Below are 11,288 nucleotides of genomic sequence, written 5' to 3' on the forward strand. Positions count from 1 at the left end.
AGCTGCAATCCTGCTTTGGCACTTGCTGCTTCAACCTTCATCAGGAGTCATTTCAAGTCTTCACTATTTTCTGCCAGTAATGTGCTATCATCTGCATATCTCAAGTTGTTAAATGTTCCTCCCCCCCACACCAATTTTCACCCCACATTAATCTTAATCAAATCCAGCTTTCTTTATGATATGTTCTGCATGTTGATTGAAGAGAACCCCGCTCCAGGACAATAATCCTCGTAAAGCAGTGCATGACACTGTTCCAATCTAAGCACCCCAAGTAATTCAGTCTCTGGCCAGCTGCAGACTGCCTTTCCCTCCCCCATATACTCACCCCACTATGTAAGAGACCATAGGTCGCCATGGGTTTTGACTGCTGCACCTAAAGAGGGTACTCTCCACACCTTTACCCCAGACACGCCCTGCCCTGCACCTATGGCTTTTAAGCAAAAAGGCAGCAAAGACATTTCATGACCTCCCTGGTCAGGCCTGAGGGCAGGAACCGTCACAGCACAATTTGAGGCACCGTGCCCCACGCCCCTGTGGATGAGGGGCTCCCCCAACCCCCCTCCCTCTGCTGCTGCAGGCACCTCAGTCTTTGAGCACCCACATTCCTGCCCTACCCTTTCCATTGCACAGTGAAAAGACAACACACGATTTGCAATTTTACAAAAAAGGAAAAAGATTTATTCCTAGAGAAGTTTGGTGTGTGAGCCTGAGATCCTGGTGACCATCTGCAGGTGAGGGGGGGGGGTGCCCTGGGGCGGGAGAATGCGTAAAAATCGGGCAGAAATACCCAGCAATCAGTCAAACAACTTAAAAACAATCAAAATATAATATCCCATCCATCTCAACAAAACAACAACACAAAAATCAAAAAATTACAGCTTGGTAGAAAATGCAAGAATCTGGCCAGTGTACCCCCCCCTCCTCCCCAAGGAGGCGGAGGGGTGAAAACTCATCTTTTTAAAAAAGAAAAAAAGTTACCCAGAGAGGTGAGGACTGGGGTTCCAGATAAAGTATTTTAAAAGCTACCCCATCTCGGTGTAAAAATATATATATATATAAAACAAGAGAAACCAGCAGAGAGTGAGTGAAATGAGGGAAAACCCAGGGGCGTGGGGCAGGGGCTCAGAGGGGCATGCATTGTGGGTCAGGAGCAGCCAGGGACCGAGGCGCAAAGGATGGTCACCCGCAGGGAAGCCACCCCCCAAACCACCTCCTCGGCTTCTCTGTCCCCCTCCCTGAGAAGAAGGCCTGCCCGTGTCACCCCGCAGCCCAAAGCCACACAGACAGGAGGGAGGCGGGAAGGGGTTCCATCCTTCCAGGTACCAGGACCGCTGTGCCAGGTGAGGCCCAGGTGGCCAGCAGCTTTCAGGAAACTCCTCCAGTGTCGTCAGCGGGTGGGATTCCCTCTCCCCCAGCACGGGAGCCCAGCTCCCCCCTCTCCCAAGGACCCCTCACTCTGGCCTGGCTGCCCACCCCTGGGGGAAAAAACACACACCACAGTCTTGTGTTGGGAGCAAGGGGGAGATGAAGGGGGAAAGCGCGGAAGGGCCTGGCCCTCTCTGGGAATGGCACAGGGGAGGGGGGAGGAACCGGTCCCCCCTCCCTCCTCAGGAAAAAGCCTCTGGTGGCAGGAGAGGGGAAGGAAGAGGGTGCTGCTATTGCTCTGGGTAAGGCACGGGCGGGGTGGGGTCCTGCCCTTCCGGGGGGGAGGGGCTGCCACAAACGGTGTCCCTCTCCCCCACCCTGAAATTGCACAGTGGGAGCCAGAGGCCTGGGAGTCGACGAGTCAGGGTGTGTGTGGATCTCTTGGGGGGGGAGTGAAGGAGAGGGGGGTTTGCACTTTTCTCTCTCTTTTTTCTATTTTTATTCTTTTTCCGCACATTTGGGAGAGTTAAACGGCTGACTCCAGGCGGCACTGGGAAGTGGCTGAGGGGGGGCGTGGGGGGGCTAAGGGGAGCCCCGCTTCCGCAGCTCCGTTACGAATGCTGGGGAGAGAAAGGAAGAAGGCAGGTAAAGTCACGCAGGGCGAAGCATGGCGGCCTTTATGGATTGTCCCCACCTGTCACCCATTGCTTCTCTCCCGGTGAAGCACCTCTGGATTTTTTTGCATCCTGTCCTTAATGGCCTGTGCACAATTCAACAGCCATGTCATAGAATCATAGAGTTGGAAGGGAACACCAAGGTCATCTAGTCCAACCCCCTGCACAATGCAGGAAATTCTGAAATACCTCCCCCCCCCACAGTGACCCATACTTCATGCCCAGAAGATGGCCTCAACATTCATCCACTCCCCACCCATATTGCAGGGAGGGGGGCGCATAACACTTTCAGTTTCCATTACGACTTGGTCTAAATCATGCTCAGTCTTATGCAACTTTAGTAATTCCCAACATCTGATAACTAGTGGAAACGTTCAGAGCTTAGTCTTATTCTGTTCCCCAAGCAATGGCACAGACAGCGAGGGAGAGAAAGTAACCCAGATGTGCTCGACAGGGGCATCATCCAACTGGAACAGACAGCCCAGCCACACCGAACAAGATAATTCCTGAGAGGCTTAAAGTAGAAACCCTGGGCACAGAAGGGCCAAGTTCTCCATCTCAGGTTCTGGGAGCATTTGGACTCCTTATAAGGACACGCCTTATTTGCCCACCAAGCCATTTCATTACCTGGGGCTGCACTTGCTGGACAGGAAGGAATGGCTTTGCTTGCGTATGCTGGAAGGGCGGCAGAGAGGCAGCAGCCCCAGCTTTGCCCTACCCCAGTCACAGCTGGCCGGCAGACAGGAGGAGCCGTTGGCACCTCCCTTTGCAGGGGGAAGTGCTTGTCAAGTGGGGATATTTCTCCTGCCTCTCTCAAATTTGGCACATAAAAAACCCCTTGCAAGAGAGGTACAGTCCCTCTCATGCAGATGGAAACACGGCCCCCATTTGAAGCATACAAAGAACACCGGATGGGGGGGGGGAGAGAGAGAGCAAAAGCACAACAAGGGTAAGAAAGAAAATGAATGCAAGATATTAGAAAAATAAAATGACCCCAGGACAACACAAGAGCCTCTCTTCTTGTGCCCCAAGCATGTGTTTCAAGGTAGGGAAAGGATTCTCTTTCACCATCCTGATGGGGAGTCAACGGTCTGAAGCGGCAGAGGGGTGCCCGGTCCTTCAAAGGCCACTTGTGGGCCTTGCTTGGCCCCGAGGCTGCATTTTTCGCAGCCCCTCCCTCTTTCCTCCCCCCAACTTGCTCACTCACCTTGTATGATCTCCTCTTTCACCTTCTGCAGCTCTCTTCGGACCTCCTGCAGTATTTCCTAGGGAAGGGGCACGGCGTTAGAGGTGGAGGATGGACAGGTCAGGAGGGGGAGAACCTTCACGGCTCCCTGCCCCCACCATTTTAAAGCCAGCCCCTAACTTCTGAAATCTGTTGGCGTTCCGAGAGGACCTGGCCCCTGACCGGGGTCAGACCAGCCGTCTTTCCCGATACCAATCTTGGACTGCGAGACTGGCCAGCCAGCCAAAAGGTTGTGGTGATAAGGCCCTCTCTGTTTTATTTCATTTGGGTTATTTATAGTCTGCCTTCTTCCCGGTGTCTCAAGGCGGATTCCATAGTGTCAGTCAAGTACAATTGACAGGACGGGACGCACAACAGGGTTTGGACCGCAGACAGACACCTTGCACAGGGCGGAAACAAAGCCTGGGCTTTTCAGTATGATAAGTGGTGTAGAAGCTGCCTGGCCTGCAGCAGACCTACAACGACAGGCAGCAATATGGTTTTGAGGGCTGCAGTCCCTGTCCCTGGAGCAACACAACTTGCATTACAAAATGTGCAAAAAGCCCTCGAAAATTAACTCTGTCCAGCCCCAGCAGCTACACATCAGAGGTGCTCTCCTCCTACCCACAGACGTCCCACTTCTTGCCACGATCACAGCTAGCAGCCCTCCATCAGACAGCTCATCCGCGAATTCAGCTAACTCTCGTTGCCATTCTGGTGGCCCACCTGCCATTCTGGTGGCCCACCCTTCGCACAAGCCCTACAGAGTGGCGGGGAGGCCAGAACCGGGCACTGGCTGGGCCCCCCTGCCGGAAGACCAGGGGTGGGTGGGAAGCGGCAGCCCCGAGGGGATAGAGGAGACAGCTCAAAGCACATCCGAAAGAACTGAGGCGTGAAAGCAGATACCTGTTTCACTCGTTCCAGCTCGGATTCGTCCCCGGCACCTCCACCTGCGGGTTCTGAGCCAGTGATGGCTCCAGCGGATTTCATCCTGTGAGAAGGGCAGAATTAAGAATTGTCCGCTGGATCAGACTGGGGGGCCCCCAACCACACTGGCTGGAGGCTGGGAGCAGGGGGGGGGCGGCACCCCAGAATCCACTCGGGGGAGGGGCAGAGAAGCACAGTGCTTGTGGGAACGGGGGAGAGGCACACAGGTAAACAGGGTTTGGTTTTAAGGACACATAACCGGGCGGTCCACAAACACGTGGGCAATGGAGGCCTCTCTCCAAAGTGGCCACCGGAGAAAAGGGTTAAAGCTATCCTATGAAGCAGCCAGTTGGTTCAGGGGTTCACACTTATACCCAGGAGGGCAGACAGGGAAGGGCAGAAAGGACTTGGGAGGCGAAGACTCCCTCCTCCAGCAGGCAGAAGCTCTCCAAAGCGTTATTTCCCCAGTACCTGAGATCCTTGAACCAAACGGGAGGTGCCAGGGATTGAACTTGAGACCCTCCGCCCGAGACCACGGACTCAGTCCCAGAGCCAAGCAGAAGCTCAGTCCCTGGAGTGAGGGAAAGCTGGCCTGGGCCACCTGAGTTTCTTTTCCTGTCCTGGAGGAGCTGAGACAGGTCTAGGAAGCAACTGGGGGGGAGCTCTGATAGGATTGGGAGAGGGAAACCCACCAAAGGATTGGGAGAGGGAAACCCCCTCCCCCGTTCCGTTTCCATGCCAAGAATGGTCATGGGTTGCAAGACGGGACCAGCGTCAGTCTGATAATTCACCCGTGCAGAGAACAGGGGGGAAGAGCGAGAGGGCCCCACCATCCGCTCAGCAACCCAAAAGAGCCCCCCCTCGAGAGTGGATGAGGGGTAGAGAACTAGAGCAGTTGGCAGCCGTGCTGGCTAGATATGGTAGCCCCCCTACCCGCCCCACAAGCCCTTCTGCAGCCTCAACTAGTCCAACTGGCTACTTGTGGGGGGGCTGTACTTTTAACCCTTTCCTGGGCCTCGAAATCATGCCCACCCCCACCCCATGGGGATGCCAACATCTTTTCTGCAGTTGAGAAAACTGTTCTGCCCCTCAACAACTCTCAACGCTTACGCCAAGCTGGCAACACAGCCGGAAGCTCCTTGACTTCCTCACATGCGCCCAGGAAGTTTTAAAACAACCTGGGGGGAGAAGATGCCCTGTACTCACTGAGAATCTCCAGAGAAACAGACTACACCCTACGGCGTGTACTTAGCGTAATGGTTCAGCCAGCCCGTTTGCTCGATACCTAAAATGGCCAACTGGAGTCCGGGCCGGAGCCGGGACTGTGGAGCTCTTCGGAATCACACTTTTCCTGATTGGGAGGGGGAGAGAAAGTCTGAGATATGGGGTGGGGGAGTGGGGAGAGAAAGGAACCCTAACCCTTCACTGGCTATCTCTGCCACTGCTCTGGGGGGGGGGAGTATCGTAAGGGCCCCCGGCTTCTCCTGAGGAGAGAGGGCCCCATCCTGCCCAGCAAGGAAGCGAGCAATGCAACCCTTGGCCGTGGGGGGTTGGAGGAAGGGAAGGCAGAGCCCCCTCCCCTGTTCCCCACAAAGAGGCTCAAGACCGGCAGCTCTTACCTGGGCAGCGTCGTGCTGGACTTCTCCCAGGGCCTCCGGAAGGCGTCTATAAAAAAGCAGGACAGCACGGCCTGGTGAATACCCACCTCTCAAATCCAGCCTCTTGCAACACAGAATATGGAAATTTGCATGCCAACATCCGAGGCATTGTTTCTGGGTTTGCCAGTCACGCCCAGGGAGGGCACAGTTGGCTGGAAGCTGGACCACTGGAGTCCTGTTTGGCCCTTTCCTGACCCCTGGGCTTTCAGCGCATATGGCCACGGCCATGAATATTCTCGTCTCAAATATAGAGCTGGGCTCACTCGCTCAAGTCCTCTGGGGCTATTCCCCCTGCAGACTTGTGATTGGAGTGGCTGGTGGCCTAGGGCACTCTGGTACCTCCCAGTTTTGGGATTCTCCTTCTTCAGCCAGATGGACTAGAAATTTGATTGCTTGTTTTTAGAAAGGAAGCAGAGGCTGCTCTCAGTGGACTGACTTTGGTGCTGGACCCCAGACCCCCCAAGGAAGACGTAAAACCGCAGCTTTTGCAACGGGGTGCCTAATTGGCTCAACAGGGTGACAGAGGAGTTAACGCCTGCTGGGAGTGGAACAGGCTGACTTTTGGGTAGCAAACCAGGTGATTTATTAGCAGCTTGCCTGGAACACATTGTCAGGTGCACACACACACCCCATCTCTGCACAGGAAACAGCCAAGTGGCAAAGGGTCTGCCCTGCCCACCACCTCCCTCTTCTGGATGCCCCACCCTCAGCCCAGGATTTATTTACTTCATTTATGCCCCACCTTTCTCCCCAGTGGGACCCCAAGGCGGCTTACTTCATTCTCTTTCCTCCATTTCAATATCACAACAACCCTGTGAGGTGGGTTCAGCTGAGTGTGTGTGATTGTTCCAAAATCACCCCAGCAAGCTTTTATGGATTTCATAGAGTGGGGATTTGAACCCGGGTCTCTCAAATCCTTACTGCCACTCTAACCACAGCACCGTGCTGGCTCTCAGCCGCCCATAGAAATTGCAGGCGGGATCCAAGCCAATAACTATCCTGCCTTTCCTCCCAAGAGCTTACCAAGGCAGCCGCTGTAACTCTACATCCTGTTCCCTCAGCCCAAGGGCAGAGAGCAGACACCCCCCCTTTCAAGGCCAAGGAAGCCTGTGCCTGCTCTGACACTAACCTCACGGCCCTTCACACCCACCTGTGGTCTTGGCACCTGCGGCTTCCGTGTCTTCCTGCTGTGGGGACAAAATGGGGATGGGGGGGAGGAGAAAAGCTCAGTGACAGAAAGGCTATCAACTTTATCATGGCATTCATGAACACATGAAGCTGCCTTATACTGAATCAGGCCCTTGGTCCATCAAGGTCAGTATTGTCTACTCAGACCGGCAGCAGCTCTCCAGGGTCTCAGGTGGAGGTCTTTCACATCAGCTACTTGCCTGGTCCCTTTAACTGGAGATGCTGGGGATTGAACCTGGGACCTTCTGCATGCCAAGCAGATGCTCTTCCACTGAGCCACAGTCTCCCCTCCATAGGAGACCAGAGTCTTCCAACCCACTTTGATGCAAAAAAGCAAGCAGCCAGGGTGGTGGGGTGGCATCAGCAGAGCAGGTATTTGGCTGGCCCGGCCCGGCACCTAGCACACTGCAGGTGCTAAACAGATGCTAAAGGAACACAGCCAAGTCCCATCAGAAGTGTCGACACAAAGCAGCAGAAGTGAGAAGATGTGGGTTTCTTTGGGTTTAACCATTCCAGGGCCAGCACCAGTTCCAGATTTTGGGGGGCCCTGGGCAGAGAGTTCCGGGGGGGGGGGCTTCCCACCCAGCTGTCCCACTACCCGCTTGTGCATCCTTCCCCTGCCCTGCTCACAGGCCCTCCCGCTGCCCATCTGCACAGACACCTGCACTGCCCCCCCCCAGCATGCCCTTCCTCTGATGGCACTGGGCAGCGTGTGCAGCTGGGCGCATGGCTGGCGAAGCTCTCACAATGGAGCAGGCCCTGGTTTGGGCACCATCAAGGGCAACCAAGTAAAAGACACACAGGCCTGCCTCATCAAGGGGGCCAATCCCTCGAGAAGGGCGAAAGCAGCCAGAACCATGCAAGGGACACATTCAAATGAATCTACGTATGAAGAGCGACTGTGGCTGCCACAGGGAGGGGGGAAGGAAGGAAGCGGCGACGGCTGCCAGTTGTGGCAAGCAACCAAACCACACCGGCTGCGCACTTAAATCCCTCCCCGGGTCGCCTGTGGACAAGCAGGTCTTTCTTCTCCCTAGGGGCTGAGGCCGAGGCAGGGGTGGGGGGAGACACACATCCATTCTCACCTGCGCAGGCCCCTCCTCTTTCTTTGGAATGGATTTCTCACCCTGCTCGGTAACTTTCCTCCTATGGAAGGAACAACGGTTACAGAGGGATTTGCCGGGACATACGAAAGTGGCACCGGGACAGGTGGGCCCTGCACATCCCTTCCACTAGCAAAAGAGCCCTTCTGGATCCCGTGATGCCAGAGGCCCAGAAGAGTGCATCTCCTAGCAGAACGAATCCGCAGGACCCGACCCGTTTTTGGGCCATGCATTCCCGGGAGCAAGGACTGGCTAATTGTGCGTGTTCCAGGAGGTGGACTGCCCCTCCCCTCCAGCAGGCAGAGTGTGGGACCTGAGCTCGAGTCTCTCTCCTGATTTACACGGGATCCTGAGCTAGTCTTAAAACAAAAACACAAAGGGGTAAGACAGAGGATTGATTTATATTGGAGATTTTTTTTTTCAAGATGAAAGATTGCTCAGAATATATTTTGAGGCAAAAGCCAGCAGAGGCAGCCAAAGAGCCCCCTTCTGAGATGCCACAGGTCAACCTGGGTCTGTGCTGGGCGCAAGGGATGCTCCAACATGGGGCACCCCAATGTGACCCCACACAGGGTTACCAGCCTCCAGGCAGGGCCTGGACATCTCCCAATTATGGAGATCTGCTTCCCTGCAGGAAACGGCGGCTCCATAAAAGCAGAAGTTACGGTGTCTCAACCGAGCTGAGCTCCTTCCCCGCCCCCAGGCTCCACCCTCTGCCCCTAAATCTCCAGGAATTCCCCAAGCTGGAGTTGGCAACCTTATGACCAGCTAGATGCGAGTACAGCAGCACCTTAGAGGCAAGGAAGATTGTTGGGGTAGGAGCTTTTGAGAGCTGAAGCTCCCTTCGGCAGACACCTCCCGACCAGGCCTGAGGAAAACCCCATGGAAAAACTATGCCCCTCCTCGGGGTTCAGCCCCACTCACCGCCGTGCCAACATGGCACTCATTTCTTCCATGAGCCCTCCCCCGCCAGGTCCGCCAGCGGGAGCCCCAGCGGCAGCCGCAGCCTTTGGTGCCTCCTCCTGCGGAAGAAAAAAAGAGGCATGGAAGTATCCGAATTTGGGTGGATCTCCACAAGGGCTACAGGAACACACGGACCACGGCAGAACCAACGTTCAGGAGCAGGACGGGGCCTCGGCACTCCCCAACCACAGCCCAGGAGCCTCCAGCCAGAGCATCGGTGGGGGCAGGGAGAGGAGGACGGGGCAGAGCCCCACACCCCAGAAGTGTGTGTGTGTGTGGGGGGGAGTGCTGATCCCTGCCCGCTGCAGGAAGGGGAACTGAAATGGAAGCCCCGGGGAACCTGATCGTGCCCCCAGCCCGCCCCACTGCCACTCACCTTGCCAACCTTTTTGAGCTTTGCCCCCGCAAGGGCAGCAGCCAGCCCACTAGGGGGCCCCGCGGCACCTCCGCCAGGGGCCAGTGGAGGAGGGAGAGGCGGCGCTGGGGGTGGCCCCCCTCCTGGGCACGGGCCAGGGGGCGGGGGTGGCCCTGGAGGCGGGGGTGGCCCTGGTGGAGCTCCTGGCGGCGGCCCCGGAGGCCCCATTGGGGGGGCGGGAGGGGGGCATGGCGGTGCCGGTGGGGGTCCTGGGGGCGGTGGGGGGCCTCCTCCGGATGGGGTCACTGGGGATGCTGCAACAGGAAGGAGAATTCAGTGCAAGGGAGGCCGGGAGAAAGGGTCTTGCCCCCCCCCCAGGCAGGCTGGGGAGGGGAGCAACGGTTTCAACCCCAGAGGAGCTCAGGTAGCCTCTTCTCCCCTGACCCCAGAGCTGGACTTAGTAGTCAGCAGAACGCCCTCCCCCCACCCTCCCTCCCTCCAGCATTAATCCTGGCTAAACCAATTGTTTCTCCTCCAAATACTCTCCGGTGGTCAGGCCTCCCCCCCCTCCCCGGCAACCCTCCTTCTGAAATGATGCAGCCCTGCGACTACCTGGGGGAGATTCGCCTGCTCAGGCCAGCAACCGCACAAGATCTCCAACACCCCCCCAATCCAGCCAAGGGGCTGAAATGGAGAACCCAAGGGAAGGAGGAGAGTCAGAACAGCTAGCTTCACAATGCCCCCCACCCCAGGAACCCACCTGAGATAGGTCCCCTCCGTTCTCTTTCTGCTAGTTCCTGCTGTTCTCGCTCCAGCTGCTGCCTGAGGGGGTTGGGGGGGAGAAGAGGAAAAGCTGTTAATGCCCCCACCCCAGGAAGGATAACAGTGGGCTAAATCTCACCTAGCCCAGGCTCCCCCCACCAAGGCAGGCGCTCAGATCCTTCCACACCACTCACCTGTGGGGTGGGGGTTCGGGCAAAATGGGGCCCAGGACCCCCGAAACTGCATAGCCACACATGCTGGGGGGGCAGCTGAGCTCGAGGAACCCCGAGCGAATAAGGTGTGTGCACACCCAAGCCCTGGGAACCCAGAATGGTGGCAGCGGGCAGGGAAGGCTGGATCCAACCCTGCTGACCCCACAATCCGATTAGCGGCTAAGCCGGCAGCACCCGCCCTCGGCTGCTCAGGGAGGTGGGGGTCACACTGGTCAGCACCCCCCTCGCCTGTCAAAGGGGAGCAGAGTATGTCTGCAGAGGCTCCGAACACCAGGGGAAAGAGGCAGCCTCCAGGGAAGGCCTGGGCCTCAGACAGGAAGCAGGACGGCTTGGCTCTCGTAGCGCTCTTTAAGCTGCAGGTGCTTTTACTTCCAAGAAGGCATGCTTCCTGGGCACATCTCTGGCACCCAGGATAGGGTTGCCATGTCCCTCTTCGCCACCGGCAGGAGGTTTTTGGGGCGGAGCCTGAGGAGGGCGGGGTTTGGGGAGGGACTTCAATGCCATAGAGTCCAATGGCCAAAGCAGCCATTTTCTCCAGGTGACCCAGCTATTCTTCAGCTATTTCCTGGCAGTTGGCAATCCTAACTGAAGAGGAGTATTCGAAGACCCACGGAGCATTGCTTGGGGGCCAAAGAACAAGCCAATGCACCAAGCCCCACTCCAGAAACAAAGTGAAAGGAAGAAAGACAAAATCCAATCTCCCCCCACCCCCAAGAGACTCTGCTGAGGACCCAAATACCTTTTCTGCTGTTCAGCAAGTTCGTCTGCCAAGGGGCCGTTCTGGGTGGGCCGAGGTGGTGCAGAGTTTCCTGGGGGAATAAAATAAGCCCCCCCT

The 11,288-nt window shown here is 56.6% G+C and overlaps 1 protein-coding gene across 1 annotated transcript in view; it reads right to left on the reverse strand.

The window, feature by feature from the left end:
• Positions 1–1,917: 1,917 nt before the first annotated feature.
• Positions 1,918–11,288, reverse strand: part of VASP (vasodilator stimulated phosphoprotein) — a 28,508-nt gene continuing 19,137 nt past the window's right edge. The window contains exons 4-13 of the mRNA XM_056847648.1: positions 11,193–11,262; positions 10,219–10,280; positions 9,480–9,772; positions 9,065–9,162; positions 8,123–8,183; positions 7,000–7,033; positions 5,811–5,856; positions 4,171–4,255; positions 3,247–3,304; positions 1,918–1,985 (exon numbers count right to left, since the gene is read on the reverse strand). Coding sequence (XP_056703626.1) covers positions 1,948–1,985; positions 3,247–3,304; positions 4,171–4,255; positions 5,811–5,856; positions 7,000–7,033; positions 8,123–8,183; positions 9,065–9,162; positions 9,480–9,772; positions 10,219–10,280; positions 11,193–11,262 — 845 coding nt within the window. The 3' untranslated portion in view covers positions 1,918–1,947. The remainder of the gene's footprint in view (positions 1,986–3,246; positions 3,305–4,170; positions 4,256–5,810; positions 5,857–6,999; positions 7,034–8,122; positions 8,184–9,064; positions 9,163–9,479; positions 9,773–10,218; positions 10,281–11,192; positions 11,263–11,288) is intronic.

The sequence above is a fragment of the Euleptes europaea genome, chromosome 3, assembly GCF_029931775.1.
Source record: "Euleptes europaea isolate rEulEur1 chromosome 3, rEulEur1.hap1, whole genome shotgun sequence".
Taxonomy (NCBI): Eukaryota; Metazoa; Chordata; class Lepidosauria; order Squamata; family Sphaerodactylidae; genus Euleptes; species Euleptes europaea.